Source organism: Mytilus galloprovincialis, chromosome 14 (assembly GCF_965363235.1).
Source record: "Mytilus galloprovincialis chromosome 14, xbMytGall1.hap1.1, whole genome shotgun sequence".
Classification (NCBI taxonomy): Eukaryota; Metazoa; Mollusca; class Bivalvia; order Mytilida; family Mytilidae; genus Mytilus; species Mytilus galloprovincialis.
In genome coordinates this window covers 32,951,779-32,974,547 of record NC_134851.1, presented here as the reverse complement: position 1 = coordinate 32,974,547, position 22,769 = coordinate 32,951,779, and the positions used below count along the sequence as shown (strand labels likewise).

The 22,769-nt window shown below is 33.6% G+C and overlaps 2 protein-coding genes across 4 annotated transcripts in view; one reads left to right on the top strand and one right to left on the bottom strand.

The window, feature by feature from the left end:
- The window catches only part of LOC143059746 (uncharacterized), a 44,860-nt gene extending 38,900 nt beyond the window's left edge, over positions 1-5,960 (bottom strand). Inside the window, exon 1 of one of the 3 annotated variants that reach the window (XM_076233296.1) lies at positions 5,935-5,960. The gene's annotated coding sequence lies outside the window, so the exon portion shown is untranslated. The remainder of the gene's footprint in view (positions 1-5,934) is intronic. The other 2 variants (XM_076233297.1, XM_076233295.1) reach the window with 2 other exon arrangements.
- LOC143059443 (sodium- and chloride-dependent glycine transporter 1-like) lies at positions 1,972-21,852 on the top strand. Its single transcript, XM_076232941.1, has 16 exons — positions 1,972-2,080; positions 3,365-3,488; positions 7,816-7,947; positions 9,886-10,095; positions 10,544-10,617; positions 10,662-10,774; positions 11,476-11,608; positions 12,301-12,435; positions 13,167-13,270; positions 13,785-13,909; positions 15,456-15,568; positions 16,063-16,203; positions 18,144-18,297; positions 19,148-19,263; positions 20,649-20,810; positions 21,273-21,852. Exons 1-16 carry the CDS (start codon positions 2,069-2,071, stop codon positions 21,552-21,554), a joined length of 2,130 nt encoding a protein of 709 aa, XP_076089056.1. The 5' UTR covers positions 1,972-2,068; the 3' UTR covers positions 21,555-21,852.
- Positions 21,853-22,769: the final 917 nt, after the last annotated feature.

The following is a 22,769-nucleotide window of genomic DNA, read 5'->3' as shown; positions in this document are numbered from 1 at the left end:
TTTGAATTCGTTTCAACTAAAATACATCAGATATTTAAGGATGCCGAGTTTATGGACAGCATGTATGAAATTATTCTATCGTGCATTGCATGATTATCCAAATTGGTTGGAATTATATATATTACGCGATTCCTCACAACTTTCTTAAATCTATTGACTAACAACGGTAGTTGTATTTACTTTTTTATTATTATTTTCTATTCCTACATTGTTTCTGTACCTCCTTATCATAAGGAATCAGAAACGAGCAAAAGAACGAAAACTCCGATTTTATACAGTAAATTGTACACCAAAAAAATGTAATCAAACAAACTGTGTCCTCCGAAAACAAAATTGCTGCTATCATTATTGATATCTAAAACGGATTAAAATCCTTTGATAATCACTACAAGCCGTAACTTTGAACCTATTTTTATGTGATACTTGAAATTTATTCTTAAATCTTTCAACTGTAAACCAATTATGGTTAGTAGTGCAGGCTTAAAATTTCAGCGTGGCTGCGTACTCTTGTTTTAAAGATTCTGTACAGAGCTGTAATTTCAATCACTCCTTTACATGACTTTATTCTATTCTGGTGAGTTTTTATTTCCCGAGGGTATAACCAGCCCAGGCTGCCCAGCACTTCTGTGTTGACATGAATTATCATAATACTTCCTACAATATTTTAATTTTATGAACTACCAAGCATTAGCCTTTCAAAAAGGGCTAGTCGACTCTTAGCTGATGAAAATGGAAAGTGCTCTCGCTTTGTAGATTAATTCATTTACTAGAATAGCCACGTGCATCAATCAACAAATTTTACCACACACGTGAGGTCACACGTTATGAAGTAGTATACATTTGTATATCGTTTAACGTTGTTGTCTACGAAACTCCAGAAGATTCGACTATTTATAGATAAAAGTTACCTGTGTACCAATATCATGAATATGCATGACTAATGACCAGGCAAAATCTAATTGCTAAAATAGAGAGGACAAATCCGATACTCTACGGGATTGAAGGACATTTACTAGGTTTGGATTGTCCTAATCAATCAATAAACTTTGATTATTCACGTCTCGTAATATCTTCCAATCAGGTAGCAAGAAAAATTCACGCACTCACTGTCCATCGTTCAATTCTTAATATCGACTCCTATGAGTCGATAATAAGGATTTTCTAAATCAACCAGACTCAAACTGTATAACAATGTTTGTTTTTCTTTCTTTTTTTCTGTGGTTTAACACGCTAAATACATGTGTAACCAATCTCTAGGTAAGGGGTAACAATTACATGATTAAAGGTCACATTAAAACGGATTTAATGAGGCGAATCGTTCCTTTACAGACAAATTATTTGCTTATTTGGACAAAAGGTGAACTAAAATGCCGGCTAAAAGCGAATCAATATTTCGCTATTTCACTTTTATTATGATGATTAAACAAAAAGAAAAATCACAGTTTTTTCCAATTTTTGTTTTTTCAAAATATCTTTACTAACATGACTAATGCCACTAGTACTTTAATTTCCATTGCAAATGAGTTTTTATTTTTACATAGAGTTCGGAATAAATTCATCAAAATCTATGTTGTCAGTAGCCTATTTTCCAACGTTTCTGTGATTGAAACTTCTATCGTGAAAACAGGCCTTGAAAAAAGATCGCATGATCTATTTACTTTTCAACGGATTAAAGAGATGGTTCTTGATCTTGTAACCTTTGAAATCGCGGTAATGTAGCAATATTTTGTTAATAATCTGATGGTAAATTCCTGTTTTACCGGGAATTTTAAGATCACAAGTAGAATAATAGTTCCTTAATAATTCATTTTGATAGATAAATGATGACATTTGCTATCTGTTACCAGACAAAAGCCAATGCGTCAATCAAGTGGTATAAAAGGGTAGTCTTCAACATTTAAGTATAAAATGTATTACTGTTGGGATAATAATGCGTTATCTGTGAAATGTTCTTTTTATCTTCAGATAACATTTTTATTATTTGTAGATGTTCACAATCGTTTAGAATAAATCATGTATCGGGTTGACGAAAAAGTCAACATGCCATTATCACTAAAGGACTATACGAATGGACGACACGGTAAATATATTGTATATAGACGGTTAACTCATTTTTAATCATGGCGAATTTAGAATTGTAGATGTCTCCGATATGTTATTTCTCCCGTGGATTTGAATTTGATATTTTACATCGTTTACTGAAGATATGCTTTCTGCGGACTTTTCTGTCAGGCGATGATTTCGGTTTTTGAACTTTTTTATTGTTAGTGCATCAATTTTGCAACCCCCATGCAGGGTTGAATCTGTTTTGCCATATTACAACACGCAAAAAAATACCGTTGAAATTACGTGCCTTGTATATATTAAAACTAAATATTCGTCACTGTAAGTTAAACTTGTCGACCTTTGATCACAAATGTGTTTACTAGCTAAACTAGGTTTAATGCCCATGTTTTATATCATACATCCCGACTGAGCTAATTAGACTTTAAACATACATTGCACAATAGTATGTCAACAAAGGACTACATGTATATATATATATATATAAACTTTTGTCAACAACAACAAAAAAAACGAATACAATATGACCTATAGCAAGGAGTAGATTTATAGTCCCCTTGGTGAGGCCTGCAGACACATGAAAAATGCCCATACTTCAAGGGATTTAACAAGTGAAACTGGGTCTCCCGCAGATAGGTACGTTTGTACAAGTACATGTATGTGCAGCAGTGAATGTATCGCGGTAATTCCATATTAGGCTACTAGAAATAGAATTAATCCCAAAACCCTATTTTTGGCACTAAGGTAGACTTCAGTTTTAGACTACATGTATCAATTTTAGACTACATGTGTTGTTCTTAGTTTTAGTCTGCTAGTAACTAATATGGTATGGTAATTATGACATTGACCTTGGCATTTAACATATCAAAACAGTAAAGAATCGCCCACTCATAATAGACAGCTTGGTCTGTATCTCTTATACGGTTCTTGCGTAATATTCCGGTAAATCATCTACTGTATTCACATGATACATGTGTGAAGCAAACTTACAATGTATGTGTATGCGAAATAGTCTCAGATACAATGAAGAAATAGGCTCAGATACAATGAAGAAATAGGCTCAGATACAAAGAAATAATGAATTTACGATCTGGTTTAGGAACCACAGCTATCAATTGATGATATAAATCACTAACATGACTCCGAACTTTGAAGGAAGTTCATAAGTAAAACATGAAAGAGGAGATGAATGGCAAGAAAATTGAATTTTCAACGGAAAAAGTATGTAAACGCTTTGTTTCTTGCATTAATGATAGAGTAGCATTTACTTTTTCTAATAAAGGATAGTTTATAATTGCAGGAGCCGAAACAGGAACGAGCCGCCTGGGGAAGTCAGCTTGAATTCATTCTAACATGTGTGGGATTTGCTGTTGGATTAGGAAATGTCTGGAGATTCCCGTATCTATGTTTTAAAAATGGTGGAGGTACTGATTAACATACGATTTATTCGAAAATACAAATCAAAAGTGAAATTATAATGATTCTATAAAAACCTGCTGAGTTTGTTATTACATTGATCCATTATGGATAGATGTGGGTATGGATGGCATGATAGGGATTTACAGAAAATAGAGTAGTGGCAAAACATTTAAAAATTAGAGAAAGAAGGACCTAAATAAGAGAATCATGAGGTGCTTAAATATAAAAAAAAAATAGAGAAAAATGGGCAAACAGTGTAAAGAATACACGTACAGAAAATATAAAATTAAGCACAGCTATTTGTAAGAAACAGGCAGATCTTAAAAAAAGTGATTCATCCAATATTTCAATTCTCAGATTATTGCATATAAATATCTTCATTATTGTATTACTATGGTGGCCGGTCAAGGCCATTTTGTGTTTTCGCGTTTTCGCCTTTCATATTCTATAGTGCGAAAACGCGAAATCGCGAAAAGGCGAAGTCGAAAACGCGAAAAGGTGAAGAAGCGAAAGTTTTCGACTACGCAGTTTCTCGTTTTCGCGTTTTCGACTTCGCGTTTTCGCGTTTTCGACTTCGCAATTTCGCGTTTTCGCCCTACGGAATATGAAAGGCGAAAACGCGAAATGGCCTAAACCGGCCAACTATATTACAGATAGGAATATATACAAAAACCAGTCACAAAAAAAAAGTGATACAAATAAAAATAATGATATTAAATCACTAGTTGTTCCATTGCCATTCCTTTGTAAATTGCACACTATTCAAAGATGCTTATTTGGAGGAACAACTGAGAACCCAGAATAACTATACATCAAATTGAAGTTAAAAAACAAAAAAGAAAAACCGCCATCCAGACCCTCATTTGAAGCTTATAATTTGGCAAGCGCATTTCCGATTTTTTTTTTTTTTTAAATCAATGTTGTATGCAAATTCGTTTAGTTTCGATTCTGTGAACTAATTTGCATACGAAGTCGACTTCTGTGACACAAACTCGACTTTTGTGAGACATAATTAACAAAATTGAATTTTGTCTCACAAAAATTGACTTTTGATGTTTTGTGAGACAAAATTGACAAAATTGAATTTTGTCTCACAAAAATTTACTTTTGATGTTTTGTAAGACAAAATTGATAAAATTCCAAAAAAATAATTTTGTCTCACAAAAAAAAGACCTTTGTGAGACAAAATTGACAAAATTGTCTTTTGTGAGACAAAATTGACGAAACTGAATTTTGTCTTACAAAAGTCAATTTTATCTCACAAAAGTCAATTTTGTCTCACAAAAGTCAATTTTGTCTCACAAAAGTCAATTTTGTCACACTTAAGTCAAATTTGTCTCACAAAATTGCCTTTAGTGTTTTAATTTCCATATCGGGTAACAAAAGTTAATTTTGTATGCAAATGAGTTTATATGACAAAAATGAATTTTGTCTACAAAAATGAATTTTGTCATCACAAAATTGAAGTTCTCATAAAACAAGTCTGTATCACATAATTTTGTAAGACAAAAATGATTTTGTTATGGCAGAATAGACCACTTTCGAGTTCATCCGTCACCGGCAAAAACTCGTCAATTATGCACGCCTTTATGACGTCATTTACCAGATAGAGGGCAGATAGAGGGGGTCGCCTGTATCCCTGCACTATTTACGTTCATCAAGCGTCTTAGTGATCGTCTTTGTGCAGGATAAACTAGAAATAATGGTTGCTCTGTAGGTACTTACTGACAATTCCCTAATGACAGCAGTGTTGATTGTCAATTTTGAGAATTCAATTTGCCGAATAATTCGTATAATATAGAATTATAGTTTTCCAACCACTCGCTCAACATTGGAAGGGAAGTGACGACGCCCCAAAACGCACAAATGACGGTGATAAAAGCGCGTATAATTGACGAGTTTTTGCCGGTGACGGATGAACTCGAAAGTGGTCTATTGAGTTTTGTACAAAACCCCAAGAGTCCCATTCGGCGCTCTGTAGGTAAAGTCTATGATTTATATTTCAACCCACCAGGGTTTCATGTTTTGCAATAAAAGATTAACTATAGGGGAACAACTGTTACAATTGTATTTCCGGATTTGGGAAGAGGGTACAGTAGGATTTTGGAAACGAAAAAACAAAGAGCCTAAATCGTATTGACTTGTGGGACATAATCATCCGAATTGCAGGATGTAAATGTAAAGTGGAGTCATTCTACCCAAGGAGAGGACCCTTAGGGTTTGAAAATTAACATCTGTTAGCAGCCTTAATCTTCATAGAGGCTTATAGCCCCAACGTCATGGCGGTGGTTACTGTAGTTCTAAGTGAAAGTAGAAACAGAAAATTGTGACACGTTTTCTCAAAAATTGAAAATCCCGTGTATGATAATACTTTCATGACACCCACTCTACCAAAATCAAAGAAATCAAATGAAATGGTCGTCCCCTGTATCTTTTTTATGAATTACTTACCGACAGGAGACACTTATAGATATGGGATAGACACAGGGAAAATTTTACCCGAAGGATATTATTGAGCCTCCATGTGGGTTTTTTTATACTGATTATTTAATTACCAGACTAAACAGTTCATGATTATATTTATATTCAATTTGTTAATCTAGGACTGTATTTTTGATTATTTTTTATCTTGTTTAAGAAATAATTAATATGAAATTGGCGCTGCGGAAAAAAATGTGATTATGTGAATAGTTGGACACCCCATGAGGGGCCTCATTACTCAACACGCATGATCGATCAATTAGTAATTTTTCGTGTGTAACATACATTTGTAGGAAATAAATAGCTAGCTAATAAATTTGCACATGTATCTTCGTGTACATGGAATCTATTTAATTAAGCCTACGAAATATTTACTGAGAATATGACTTTGTTCTATGATAGCTTGTTTTGCTCATTCTATGCTCTAGAGAAAAAAAATGTAAGTCGCAATCGTGCCCACGACTTAGGCAGCAACAATTTGATTTTCGGGGGGGGGGGGGGGGGGGGGGGGGGGCTATGGATTTTTTTTCAGGACAAACTTTTTTTTCGCCTTCGGCCTTCGGCGAAAAACAATCTATTTTTTTGGCAACAAGTCGAAAACAATTATTTTCTTTCAATTTTAGCATTACATATAGTGGCAGCTGAGGGTGAAACAAACATTATTTTTTTTTCTCAGGGTCAAAAACAAATTATTTTTCCTCCAAAAACTGGAAACAAAAAAAACCATAGCCCCAACCCCCTCCCAGAAAATCAAATGGTTGATGCCTTACTTACTCGTGGCCACGACTTACTTACTCGTAGCAACGACTTATTTGTCCTTGGCTACGATTTACTAATTTGTGTCCACAACTTACTTGTCTGTGCACATGGCCACGACCTACTTGTCCGTGACCACGATTTACTTGTCCGTGGCCACGAATAAGTAACACGATTTACTTGTCCGTGGCCATGAATAAGTACCACGATTTACTTGTCCGTGGCCACGACTTACTTGTACGTGGCCACGCCTTACTTGTACATGGCCAAGACTTACTTGTACGTGGCCACGCCTTACTTGTACCTGGCCAAGACTTACTTGTACGTGGCCACGTATCACTTGCCCGTGGCCACGACTTATTTGTCCGTGGCCACGACTTTCTTGTCTGTGGCCACGACTTACTTGTCCATGGCCACGACTTTCTTGTCTGTGGCCACGACTTACTTGTCCGTGGCCACGACTTACTTGTCCGTGGCCACGAGTTTGTCCTTGAGCACGAGTTATTTGTCCGTGGCCACGATTTACTAATTCGTGGCCACAGTTTACTTGTCAGTGGTCACAACTAACGTGTCCGTGGCCACAATTTACTTTGCTGTGGTCATGAGTTACAAAGTTGTTGCTGGAGTTGTTAAATAGAATATATATATACACATATGTATTATCATTATTAAAAAGCTATTGTATTTTAAGAAGACCTACTATGTTACATGATCTGGGCCTATGACATCTATCTATAAGTCCAAACATACAGTAAATTATTATATGCATATGTTTATTCTTTTAATTACCACATATGATGCTTTGCATGAGTCACCATTTATCAGCACATGAATGGGGTCTACATAGAGGGAATAATGCACAAGAAATAGTTAAGGAGCGGGACCAAACCTATGGATAACATAATAAAGAAAGGATGAAATAAAAAGAACAGGTTGATTGTTTTTTTAGGTTGCTGATGACCAGTGGCAAATAGTTCACGCATATTTAAGACAAATATAATAGAGATCAAAGGATAAAGAATAAATGGAAATGGTAAAAAATAAGTTTTACTACTATTTAAATCACTATTGCATTCACTGTACGAATATTTTTAGGAGCATTCCTTATACCTTATTTCATCTGCATGGTTATCATTGGTATTCCAATGTTTTACCTGGAATTGTGTCTTGGTCAGTTTTGCAGTTTGGGACCTTTGAAAGTCTGGAGGATAAACCCATTGTTTAAAGGTAATACATACACTTCTAAGGTACAAATTAAATGATATGCAGTCTATTTCAAGTAACATTCAGTAAACTACCAAAAGCAAAAGATAAGGACACCGATAGGTCAATATATATATAAACGGCTTCGCTCGACGCTATGTTTATAATTATACCCCCGCTTTGAAAAAATGGGGGGTATACTGTTTTACCTCTGTCTGTCTGTCTGTCTGTCCAACCATCAATCCATCCATCCATCCGTCCGTCCGTCCGTCAGTCCGTCCGTACCATGAATATTTTTCGTTGAAATTTGGTTTCAGGCTTGATATAAGTCAGCTATACCGTTTGATGCGTTTTCAGAGTCATCACTCGCCAACTTCCTGTTTACCGAACACTTGTATGATTTTACACATGATAGCCAAGTTGAAAATTTTCGTCACAATTTTCTCAGGAACTACAATTAAAGGATTTCTAAAATTTGGTTTCAGGCTTGATATATAAGTCAGCTATACCGTGTAATGCGTTTTGGGATTTATCACTTGACAACTTCCTGTTGATTGAACACTTGTATGATTTTACACATAATAGCCAAGTTGAAAATTTTCGTCACAATTTTCTCAGGATCTACAATACAAGGATTTCTGAAATTTGGTTTCAGGGTTTATATAAGTCAGCTATACCGTGTGATGCGTTTTCAGATTCATCACTTGACAACTTCCTGTTTACCGAACACTTGCATGATTTTACCCAAGATCGACAAGTTAAAAAACTTCGTCACAAATTTCTCAGGAACTACAATACAAGGATTTCTGAAATTTGGTTTCAAGGTTTATATAAGTCAGCTATACCGTGATAAGCGTTTTTAGAGTCATCACTCGATGACTTCCTGTTTACCGAACACTTACATGTTTACACTATTAATATTATTCACTTGCGGCGGGGGTATCATCAGTGAGCAGTGCAGCTCGCAGTTTCACTTGTTATATCGTTGCAGAAATAACGATACTAATTATTGTAGTCTACCAAGATTGAAAGTCTTAGAACATTTGATTTCAACAGTTTCCTAACCTGAGAAAGATTCATTTGGATAATATTTGTATGTGGATCATTGTAAATAAAATTTTAATTTTAATACCGTATAGTAAGTCTAGTATATTGATACCAGTTATAGCGAATAGATGGAGTTATCCCTCTTTGTACTCAGTCTGGTTATCTCCTCCGTTCTTGGTCACGTTTATTAATGTTAGATTGCATATGTTGTTTGTTTGTATTTAAGAAGAACTTAGTGATCATATTGAGTTATATGCTTCAAATTTGTCTTTGGTTAGAAGAACAGAATGTTGATTAGATTTAAAATAACTAAAGTCATACATATTGACACTGGTCCTCAGACTGATTACGTTCGTTACCTTTCATGTGTCGGGTAAAAAACTTTAGAGCACTCAGTAGACGAAACAACTTTTTTACATTGATAACTGTAATAGACACCAAAAAAATTACAAAGATTCTACAAGTAAATATACATTTTTACTTACGAATGCTAAAAGCTCAAAGACTTAGTTTTTTTTAACCTGTTTTGCCGTCCTTCGCTCAATTGTGTATTTCGGATACTCATTATTTGTATTCATCTTTCTGAAATAACCATAAAGTACGGACTAAAGAACGACTATTGAACGAATATACATGACACAGATTCAAATTGACCCCATAAGGAGACCCGGTTGTCGACTGGACAATAGAAATATGACCACCAGGACTTCTCACAAAAAATCTCGAAATCAGATGAATCCACAGAATTGCTACATCTTTCCTTTTTTCTTTGGATTATGAACATTTCATGCAAGTTATTATCTTAGTCATTAATAAATATTTTCATCGTTTAATGAAATATTTTGTTGTGCTTTCCAATTTTCCAAGATTATGAACATTTCATGCAAATAATGAAATATATCATTGTGCTTTCAGGTCTAGGACTTTCCATGATTATAGTATCAGCACTAGTTGCTATATACTATGCAGTAATCATAGCTTATTGTTTATACTTCCTTGTTGCATCAATGCAGTCAGAAGTACCATGGAAGTACTGTGATAATAACTGGAACACGTGTGACTGCAGGGATGGGAACCAGAACGATTCATTGATAGATCCATGGAATGGAACGAGACCTGAATGCTGTAAGTAATGAGTGACATAAGTTACAGTTTTGTGATCAATGCTCTAAATGTGTTAATTCATTTGAATTGTAATATATCAACTAAGAGAAAAGCCCTTAAAAAATTGAACCCAAAGAAAATGAAGCGAGACCATGATGTCTTGCGGTCATAATACTTTCGAGCTAGATTTTGGTACGCAGGCTCGGAAATAAACCATTCAAAATCCGGGATTTGGTGCTTCGATCGCACATTTTGTATACATGTACTTCGAGTACTAAGTAAAATTGTATCACCAAGAGCCTTGATTTTTAACAGAGTGATTGAGCCAGCTACCAATAATCTACAACTATGAGAATCCAGACTAAAAGTATCCAAGTTAGTTACCAGTACTGTGTATGCAAACATATTGCTTACAGTTTCGAGTTAATACTTTAATTTGTAGAATTTTCTTGTGTATTAAATTTTGCAGCAAAAAGTAAATTGCAACAGTTTGTTTTAAACAAGAAAGGAAGTCGTTTGTTATTTTGGTGTTATAGATTTGTTGTAGATATATTTTCTGCCTGTGACACACATGTATATAAAAATAGTTATGGTTGATATGGTTGATGTTTGCTGTCTTCAAAAACGTAATTTACGTAAATTTTATTTCAGTAAACATGACATACACTCACACAAAATCTGCAAGTGATGAATATTTCAAGTAAGTGCTGAGATTAAGTTACAATTACAATCAATGGCGAAAATATCAAATGTGGTTCTCTGTCTTTGCTACACGAATGTGAGGATATCAAACGTTTCCCTTGAAAACTTTCTTCTGGATAATGTATGTTTGCATGCTCATTTTTTAACACATTTAAAAAAAAATATGAATCATAAACAATCAGCCGATGCAAAAAATACATGACAAAAAGAAAAATGAAATAAATGGCAAACAACGATTCTATAAAAACTTCACATCAATATAATGTTAAGCAACACGAAACTAACTAGATCTATGCCGGTATTATTTGACCCTATTACGTAATTAGTTTGGTTAAGACAGTACTTATATGTTTAACATATTTTTGTTCATTGAATAGAAAGTCTCAGTTAAAAAAAGGAAAAGAATGGTAAAAAAAGAAGAAGAAAAAAGGACGAAAATCAATACATGCATACGAACAAACAACACAAGGAGTATTTATCACATTTGTACATTTGTACCAATTGAGTTGAAAAGAACACATACATGTACAATGTACAACGTTTTGAAAATCAGTCAAAGATTTCGAGGACCAAACAATCAGGAACTATACGTACATAATTTTTTATGATTTATACATATTTAGGGAAATTAACCGTTAAAGTTTCTTGAAGTTGTATTTTAATGCAAAAGTAAGCATATTTTTTCCCCTATTTTCATAGTCACAAAGTACTGGAAAAGACGAGTGGTATGGACGACATGCAGGGGGTCAAGTGGACTCTAACTCTGTGTAATTTGTTTGTTTGGTCACTTACTTTTATAGTTTTGTCAAGAGGCATCAAGTCATTAGGCAAGGTAAAAATATATTTTTACATTTGAGAGACAACTCATCTTTACCGTAAATTGGGGTTTTCTCGGAATCAAACGTTTTTCACTGTGGAGAGATTCTAGTAACATTATATGTCACTTTGTGTTATAATAAATTGATAAAAACAAAAATAGGTCGGTGGTTTTCACCGGGCACTCTGGCTTCTTCCACGAGTAAAAAATGGCCGCCACGAAATAGTCCAAAAGTGGTGCTTAAAAGTGGCGTTAGAACACCAGCAATCAACAACAATACAATATTAATCACCAGGACAGGTAACATCCTAGATTTTGATTTTTTTTATGTTTAGCATGTCAACATGCAAAATGGTTTTGACAATTAAAAAGGTGAAATTGCTATTGCCATTTTTTTGCACTAAATATTTCGTTTGCCAATCAAGTAAAACTGTTTTATTTTTATTTTGTTTTTTGGTTTGACGTGTTTGATTGCCAACTTTAAAAAGAATAAAATAAATGTATGATACGAGTCTTGGGTTGATGTGGTGCAAATTATGTAACACTGATTTCTTTAAAAAAACAAGGTTCCATATTTTTTTTTCGCTCTAGAAATCTAACTTAGACTTGTAATGACAGTCTTGTTCGGTCAGAAACAAATAATTATAAATTCAATCTTGAAACATTTATTCGCGAATTTTCATCCCATTTCTTTTATTTCTTAATAGGTTGTGTATTTCTCAGCTACATTTCCATATATACTATTGACAGCCCTACTTATTAGAGGACTTCTTCTGGAAGGTCACATGGAAGGGATTACTTTCTATTTGACCCCTGATTGGAGTAAACTGGCAGAAGCTAGTGTGCGTAACTTTGTACATTTCTTTCGTTTTAGTGTTTTGCCATGGTATGCATCATTTAAGTTGTTCTGGATGTAAAAATACTGAGCACTTCCGGCCAGACTAGGATTTCAAATGTAAAGAGAGTGTTAAGTTTTCTGTACGTTTGGGACCCTTACACTGACTCTGTAAGGTGTCCGTAGGTCTGATTATCTGTTTTATTCCGGTATACGCTCATTTTCATAAACATTGTTTCGTTCTTGATTCCAGTACTCAACTTTTGTCAAACGTTCTCAATGCTATTGTATTTATCCTGAACATGCATGAAACATTTGCCACTGGACGTGAAGCGAACAACTGTCAATTAATCAATGAATATGTAATATTGGACGTTTGATTTATTAGTAGACTTAAAGTTTTGCCGTTTATGTTATTTTTAATATCAATAATTCAGACAAAACGTATGAATTTCTGGGTGTTTTTTTTTCATGCAAATGGCTGATATTTTTGTCCATCATTGTTTCCATATTGGAACTTAAATTAACAATTTTTTTTTTTTTTTTTTTTTTATCAAATTTTGATATTTGGTATTCACTTGATAGAAACAGAATTGTAGTTTCTTGTGTTCCTTTATTTTAATTGTTTTGTAATACTTATTCATGTAAAATAAAATTATGCTGATTAAAAAACGAATAAATAGCCCGTTTGTATCTTCCATGACAACTTAGTCTTGACGGTTTTTATTATGAATGCAGGTATGGAGCGATGCCGCAGTACAGATATTTTACTCCCTTGGTACATGTCAGGGAGGGTTAATTGCTATGGCGAGCTACAACCAGTTCAAAAACAACACGCTAAGGTACGACAGTTAACCGTCATCACATATAGATCGAGAGCAGAATTTCTTTACATTATTATTAGCTCAGTAGCCAGCGCTTCAGTATAGCCAAGATTTATAACATATATACTCATTAAATTCCCCGTTTACAAATTTATAAATTATAATATACATTGTATAAAGAAACAAAAAATCAAACTGTCTCATGCAAAGTTGACCTTAGATTTACATTGCTAAATATACTCTGTTTAAGTTCTTTTTGATAAAATAGCTCCTAACGTTGCAGCGTATTGACACATCCATGATAGCTTTCAAATGTTCAAGCGTTTTTGACGAAGGTAAATAAAAAACAAAAAACGGACGCACGAAATTTATAAAGTGTGCATTTCACTATAACCTATGCGGTCATTTACATTAATTGTTGTTTGAAGAGTAAATAAAGCAGTACATCATCTGGTGTTTTTTTTTTTAAATATTATAATTCAAGATATCCGTTAAGTTAATCAGTAAAATGCAGTATGCTATTATATTCTAGGGATTCCCTTTTGATTCCAGTCATAAACTGTCTCACAAGTTTTTATGCGGGGTTCGTCATCTTTTCTGTCCTTGGTTTTATGGCTCACAAGAAAAACACATCAGTGGATCAGGTAGTTGATGAAGGTACATGTATGTTGTGTTGAAAAATAATTTCTTATAAACATATATACCTATCCTTGTAAAAAAAAAACACAATAAATTGACGATACGCGTTAAGTATAATAGTGTGAAGTTCTAGTTTTTAAACTCTGGTTGCTTCTATACTATTAAACGAGAAGACCTCATTTTTGGTGTCGCTTCTCTTCTTTCCACAATAAATTAATCAACACGACTCTGTGTCCTATATGTACAGTGCATAGTCGCATTTGTCATCCATTCATATGATTATTCAGATTGAGTTATTTTGGGAGAAAAACGAGAAAAAAGGCATCCGGATATTGTCCCGTCATTGGACGAAATTTTAAGTCAGATTATACTTCCGGTTTGCGTTTTTCTATATACTTTGAACAAACAAATAGTACGAATAAAGTGTATTTTAATTCTGTTCAGAGTTTATTAAATGGAGAGGGTCTGTATACTATGTCAATTGACCACCATGGATCGATTACTAAACTAAGAATTGAAAGTAAATACACTTTATTTATATAGTAATATACAGATAAGCGCTAAAATTATTCATGTGAACTTTTGATACCTTTTCTGAAATTCTCCATTCATTACATATTTTACAAAATTCATTGAATACAAAAAAAAAGATGTGGTATGATTGCCATGTTGAGACAACTCTCCACAAGAGACCAAAATGACACAGAAATTAACGACTATAGGTCACCGTGCGGCCTTCAACAACGAGCAAAGCCCATACCGCATACTCAGCTTTAAAAGGCCCCGAAATGACCATGTAATAAAATTCAAACGAGAAAACTAGCAGCCTTATTTATGTACAAAAAAGGAACGAAAAACAAATATGTAACACACAAACAAACGACAACCACTGAACTACAGGCTCCTTACTTAAATGTTCATAACATACTAAATGTATATTCATATTGAAATTGATAGAAAACCAAAAATTGGGAATTTTGGAAATGAAGGAGGAGGTATAAAACTTCTAACAACACTTTACATACTTTTAACTCCGCTCTGAATGCCCGCGATTTCGCGGGTGTGTTCTAGTGTTGGTTTAAAATTGAGAATGGAAATAGTAAACATAACCTAAGAGTTGATATACCAGTCAAGGTTAAAACACAACTCTAGTATTGAATTATCTAAAAATATATAAAGGAAACAATACTTAAGACTGTTCCTGCGCCTACTGCTGCTTGGAATCTAAATATGATAGATATAGGAAGATGTGGTATGAGTGCCAATGAGACAACTCTCCATCCAAGTCACGTGCACAATTTATAAGAGTAAACCATTATAGGTCGAGGTACAGTCATCAACACGGATCATTTGCTCACACCGAACAGCAAGCTATGATGTACGAATGGAGCATGTATGAATCGTTGTGAACATTGTTCGTTAATTATTTGCCCTTTTTTATTGATTTGGAGTATAGTACTGGTCCTCCATTAATTTTAGGGGAAATGTTCTCATATAGTAACTTTTTGAATTATGACAGATACATTTGATTAATATCTTTGCTATAAAATATGTATAATTATAGGTCCGGGTTTAGCGTTTGTTGTGTATCCGAAAGCCCTGGCACAAATGCCTATATCTCCGTTATGGGCTGTTCTTTTCTTCATAATGATGATGACACTTGGATTTAGTTCTCTGGTAAGCAAAAGAGTAAAATGCAATGTTATAAGAAAAATACCCATACATATTTGCCTTCGATCGTTGATTTAAGCTGAAATCAGCCATGCAAACTTCTCAACTTTCAGGAAAGTATGTATTGTATAAAATTGAGAATAGAAATGGGGAACGTGTTTTAAGAAACAACAACCGACCAAAGAGAAGAAAGTCAACCAATGGATCTTCAGCATAGTACATATTTGCTTCAATATTATTGACTTGTCAACAAAATCGAAAAGCATACATTTATTGTTTACATGCACATTCATGAAAGTAACTTAAAGACTTATCTACCAATCTACAGCAAAACAATTTAACCAGTTTGCACTTGATGAGAAATGTAAAAAAAGATGATATTGGGGTGATAAACAATTTCAAATCTACTTACAAGAAATGTTTACTGATATTCATACTTTATACTTATGTATTTGAGTAAGGTTTATTTATTAAACTTTATAGTATTACGTATATTTCAGTTTTCGATAACAGAGACAGTTATTACCGGCCTTGTGGACCAAATGGGAGATTTTGTAGAAAAATCAAGTCGTAGGCTTTATATATTTAGATTCTGCATTTGCGCCTTATTTTTTCTCCTTGGACTACCAATGACTACAAAGGTATTTATGAAACTAATTACAGGAAATAAAGGGAAATATGAATAATCGGAGATCTTCTTTCACAGTGCATATGTAAAAAAAAATACCTATGAAACACAATGCCAGCAACACGATTCTTCAAAAATCATTCATTTGTCTTTTGTTGAGGACCATAATTATGTTGACCATTACCGATAACTTTTCGGGATTTTTTTTTTTGATTTGTTGGGGTGTAGCTGCTTTGTTGCATACCATTGATCTTCCTTTATTCATGTTAAAAAAGTCACCATACACAGTTTAGTACCTAGATGGAAAATCGTTGAAACCATATAGAAAAATGCAGATCAGTGCGTTTCTAGAAATATTGTGAATGGAATTTTAAAAACTTGTCTTAAATTCTAGATCATACACAAGTGAAAAGAAAAAGAAAATTAAAAAGGGGAGGGGATTAACATAAAAAAAAGTCTTTTAGAGGAAAGCCCTTGACGTAACGTTATGCAATATACATATTTTGACATGAAGTAATGATAAGGTACATGTAGTAGGTACGTGGTAGTCAGGATTGATTGATTGATTATTGGAGTTTTACACTACTTTACATAATACTGATTATGTCATGGTGAACGGTTTTTATTGGTGGAGAAAACGCACTGGCACTTGTCTCAGAAAAAAATCCTATACCTTAATATAATTAGGTATCATAATTGATGAAAAAAAACATTCTGAGACAAGTGCCTGTTGTAATTAGGTATATATGGGGGGGGGGGGGGGGAAAGGGGGGGGGTCTGAGACAGGTACCTGTGAGATAACGGAAGTGATCGGCCGACATTCGGTAGAAAAAAAGATTATTTGTCTACAAAATCACTGGTAGTATTAAACTAAGACTTGGTATTTATTATGTTGAGACATTTCGTATTATTGTAGATTTAGATAGTCATTTCAATCTCAAATCATTTACAAGTTGCTCCTCTAATACACATGGCTCAGGCTTAGTATGTTTATCTTTACTAATTATTGTGTAACGCACAAAATGACAGAGTATGTGTAAATGGTACACGTACATGTACATACACGTATTGTCATTGACTTTAGTTCTAATGTGCATTACACATATATTCGTGTCCTTGTAAAGTCTCTCATCGGGAAGTGCAAGGATATTACAAAAAAAAAGTTAAAAGTAAATTTTTGTTTCTGAGTATGTAAATTGTATTGTCATATGTTGTACTTGTCCACTCGACATCAGAGATATATAAATTGTTTTGCCTTTTTTTTTTCTTGTCCACTCGACATCAGAGAATTCCATTTTGTTGTTTGTTTCTTAGCCATTGTCTTAATTTTTGGTTTAAAAAAAGAGAAACAAAGTAATAACAATGTGTGTGAATTTGGAAACGTTTTTCAAAAGAATAGTAACTATGTTCTTTAAATTCGTGGAGAGAAACAGTATTGTTTCCGAAGGAACAACATAATTATAGACACACACACACACACACAAAAGTGTTTCTATACGAATTATCAACAAAAAATTTGTATTCGAATTATTGTTCCTACACGCCAAACAGATAGCAACATAAAGACAAAAACACCAGTATATATACATCTATATAGGGCGATTATAAATACTACGTCAACATTTACAAAGAACGGAACGTCTTCCCTTTTCATCTGTAACCTATTTTGACAAAAATAAAACAAATATGATGTTGGAAAAAAAAAATCAGTTAAACAAACAATTCTAAAGTTGTTCTACTGGGTTTTCCGAAGAAAGATAACAACTATTTTTGTTATGGTTGTATTGCTTTTTTTTCTCCACATAGATTCGACATTCGTCTCAACTCGGCCGATTCCGTACCGTCATTTAACGATTGAGAGTAGAGGATTCTACCGAGGATTGCCGAATGATAGATTCGATTCATATAAATGATGTCATTCAATTTGGCATGTGTACACATTGTATATTTTAGGGAGGAATGTACATGTTAAATCTATTAGACAAATCAGTCGGTGGTTTCCCTTTGTTGGTAGTAGGGTTTGTGGAACTTTTGGTCATCATTTACATTTATGGTATATCCAACAGATCCCACGATACAAAGGGATTTCCAAAGATTTTATTTAGAGGTATACCTACTTTTATGTTTTATCTAAGCATGTATACCAAAAGCCACCAAATTGTTTCATTGCTGCTCGAGCATTTTAAGAGGCAAACACTTGTGGGTAATGCCATGGGCCTATATGAAGGTGCATCATCCCGTTATACACAATTATTAGAAAAACAATAACGTTGAAGATTTTGTCTTCATATCTTGCCAACGCAATTCTGAGGCTATTTGACGCTAACAACGGCAACAACGTTGTGTTTGCACATTTCGATCGATAATTTTCTTTCATAAACAATAAACAAGCTTCGAAAGAGAATATATACATGTATATAGTAAAAACACCTGATATCCTTTCCGTCTAAGCAAATTACAAACTTGAATTAAAATAATAAAATTCCGTTCGAAAACCATTATAAAAAAATGTAATCAGAATACATATATAAGCATGATAATAGCTTGAAAGAAACATAAGGCTTACCGTATTTCTTATAGATTTTGCCTTTAACATTCAAACAAAATGTATGATAGCGACACTAGACGTGAAAAACATACAACACTTAGAAAGCCGTTGAACAACATTAAGCATAATTATGCTGAGTATCTAAAGTGTATTCCTTAATATCATAAATGAAAGTAGAAACAACAATACATTAGGATATAGACAATATGTATAGAACAAGAATCAAAATTCAAAATACTGAAAACTTGCTTTTCTGTACAAATTATATAGATAGTTTTCTAGTCTACTTTGCCTGTTTTGTTAATCTGTAGTGCAATTTTTTAAACTTCAAAAAAATCCATTTCTGTATCCGCCTGTCTTTAAAGTGAAGTTATAAATTGCATAAATTATTATGCCACATGTATTTCAGGTTATTTGCGGTTGAAATCTGACATAGAAATGATGCTTGGTAGAGGGATACCAGTCACCATAGGTTTTTTTTATTTCGCCCCCACCTGGTGCTTCATAGCACCTATTGCTTTGTTGGTAAGTATACAATTGCAGAACTGCAAAACAAATTTAATTTTACTCAATGATTCATGCTTGACTAATTAAACTATTGCATAGGAGAGTCCAAGGGGCGGGGACCCGGGCCCCCTTTAGTGGGAATGATTTGTTTGATTACACTTGCGATCAATAAAGCATGAGGAGAGGGCCCCCTCTTACAGCAGTCAGTGACCCCCCGCCTTATTAAAATTTTCTTAATTCGCCACTGTATTGTTTTCTGAAACAGTGTTATACCATAAGTTATTTGTTGTATTATGAATAAATAAAGAATTCTAAAACCCAACGACGCCAAAATACATGTATATACAAGTTTTAAAGATGATTTTTTATAGCAATGTAGAATTCTCATCATTGTATCACGTGACGATAGAATGATATGTTTTCCTTTGAATAATAGAGCGCACTATAACTGTTGACGTTTTTTGTCAACTTGTACACTGGTTAAACTGACATTTGCTTCTATGCCATAAGTGTGTATCCTCTTCATGAGAGGTTAACAACAAGTGCTGCTATTGAATACAATGACTAAAAGTATTTTTCGTTGCACACTATTCTTACACGTCGGTTTGACTTGAACTACGATATTGTGTACATCCATCTTAGAAATAAATACATTCCTAGAAAACATAAACGTTACTGAATGAAATTATAAAAGAATAATATACAAAAACATATAAAAACATATTAACCCAAGTCAGGAGCCACTGGCCTTTGTGAGTCTTCAAAGTTGTATGATTTTTAATTTAAGCTCATTTATCTATTTCGGAGTTTAGTATGCTGTTCATTATCACTGAACTAGTACACCTTTTTGTTTAGCAGCCAACTGAAGTACGCCTCCTGGTGCGCGATTTTCTCGCTGTGTTGAATACCTATTGGTGTCCTTCGGCTGTTTTCGTTGCTCTTTGGTCGGGTTGTTGTCTCTTTGACACATTCCCCATTTCTGTTCTCAATTTTATAATGTAAATTTGTTTACACATCAATGGAACTATTTCAAAATGGTTGTATTATTTCAAACGTCACACTTTAATTCTATGATGAAATCGCCAAATACTTGCACAACTCATTTTTTACAATATTCTAAAACTATAATGTGTGACAATGAGCATACTGTTACATTTTCAACCTGTTAAAGCTTCAATTTCTTTTTTTTTTTATCGAAGTTCTAGGTAATCTGAAACAAAATAATTGTGTTGAATGTCATGGCCATTGGTGACAACTTTTCTAGGTTGTAATTGTACTAAAAGCATAACAATTTATTGAAGTCGTACTATGTGTATCATATCTGGGTAACAGTTCTAAGCTGGTTGTTTGTTACCTTCCATGTATCATCTTCATTCCAACATGGATATTGTTTACTTTTTCAGGTTGTTATAGTATTGAAGGCATTACAATGGAAGCCGTACACATTAGATGACTATGTTTATCCTGATTGGGCAACAGCTCTGAGCTGGTTGATTGTTGCCTTCCCTATCGTGTTCATTCCAGCATGGATATTGTATTACTGTGCTTGTAGAGATAACAGAAATGTGCGTATATTTTATTCAAAATGTCTACTGTACTATTTATATTATACAGCAACAAGTTGTCTTGACCAGTCATCCTCTGTTTTTTTCTGCTGAGCTAATAACTTTGCATTATGAACCTCCATTCGGTGGTTCTTATAAAGTCATACTCCTAAAGGTGATCGTTATTGGTTTTCTTAATAATTAGATTCTAATTTTGAGAATTAATGTCCAAAAGGAAAAATTTGACATTTGATTTTGTAAAAATTTTCCTTTACCTGTAATTGAAATTGTTTCTTCATAAAGATTTAAACACAATTGTACGCGACCAGCCATCTTAAAAAAATCCTTGAATGGTCGAATACTCTATATAACGTATATTTTATTCACTAAAAAATATACACCACTGTAATGATAAAATACATGTTTGAAAAATCGTAATATTGTCTATTCATGTTTAACATTCTTACTCACATGTGTTTGTAGCTTTGTCATCCAAAGGCCAACTGGGGCCCTGCATTTGAAGAAAACAGGACTGGTTTATATTCCAAAGATTTGACTTCCTTTTACCAATCTCCGGTGGCATCAACTGTCTTGGAAAAGGATGGTTACGAGTTTATTAGAAAAGACACTAATGAAGTCAACAAGACACATATATATCAGCCATATTCGGAACCTCCTGTCATGGCGACTTTCGAAAGTCGGACAAATTCTTCGTATGACAACAAAAGTTATATTCATGATGTAGTGGAATCTACAAAACTCTAATATATATTTTTTACGTATTTGTGTATCATCATGACGTAAAATAGCTTATCAACATAAAAAGACTAACATTTAACCAGTGTTAGTACTGAAAACAATATTTCAACAATTTCCATTGACGTAAAATAAATATGATATATTAGCATGGAAAGAGTGGAAGTAATAAAACAAAGACCGATCATTGTAAATTAAAACAATATAATATGTTTATCAAGAAACTAAGACAATGAATGATTGAATCAATTCAGTATCACGTGTTAAAAAAATATAATAAAGTTAATATATTTGCCATAAATGTAAACTTGAATAGTTTCTCTGCTTTCCAAGGAATGAAGGTTTGATTGGTTTTACAGTATAGAGAATAACAGTAACGGGCAATAAGTGCAGAATTAATCGTTAAACAAAAGGAAAGAGAAAAGAAGGCACAGAAAATAAAGAATGGAGAATATTATGAAAAAAATTAATAAGAAATTGAGAAAAATGACTTCAGAAATAAAGAGATCCCCATAAAATCATCGGAAAATTTATTTTGATAGTAGAACTTTTCGAGTTTTTCTTCAAAGAGCTTGTATAGATGTAGGACGATGTGTAACCTCACATATAGAGAGACTCAAAAACTGTTCAAGATATTATTAAACAAACTTTTCTTACAATAAATCTAGATTGAAAAAACGAAACATTAGAGTTTATTGGATAAGGACATAAATGTTGCCTTTCAGTTGGCTACCTACGGAGTTCCAAATGTGCAGAGAGCGCAACCCCCTCTTTACAAGAGTCATCCGATGAAAAAATATCCATCATTCAGAATATATTCGAATTTATACATCATACCCCGCCAAACGAATCCCTTTTTATAGCGTTACAGCGTAGGTTTCTCCAAACAAGGCAAATGCAAAGTATCTTCATCTCACAGCCTTTAGTAATTCTTGGATCTTTACACAGGCGACACAAATTAAGGATATTTAAATCTCGTAAATCGAACAAGAAGAGACAAATCAAGGAAACAGACAAAAAAATGAGTTAATCTAAGGGAGCTACCATTTGATTTTTATGGGGCGGCTAGGATGAAATTTGAAAAAATAGGCAGGACAGGAGTTTTGAGTAAAAAAAAGGCAGGATGAGACACTTGCAAAAAAAAGTCAGGACGACAATTTAGGTAAAAAAAAATCAGAATAAACTAAAAAAAAAAAAAAAAAGGCAGGACCGAACAGAGTGAAA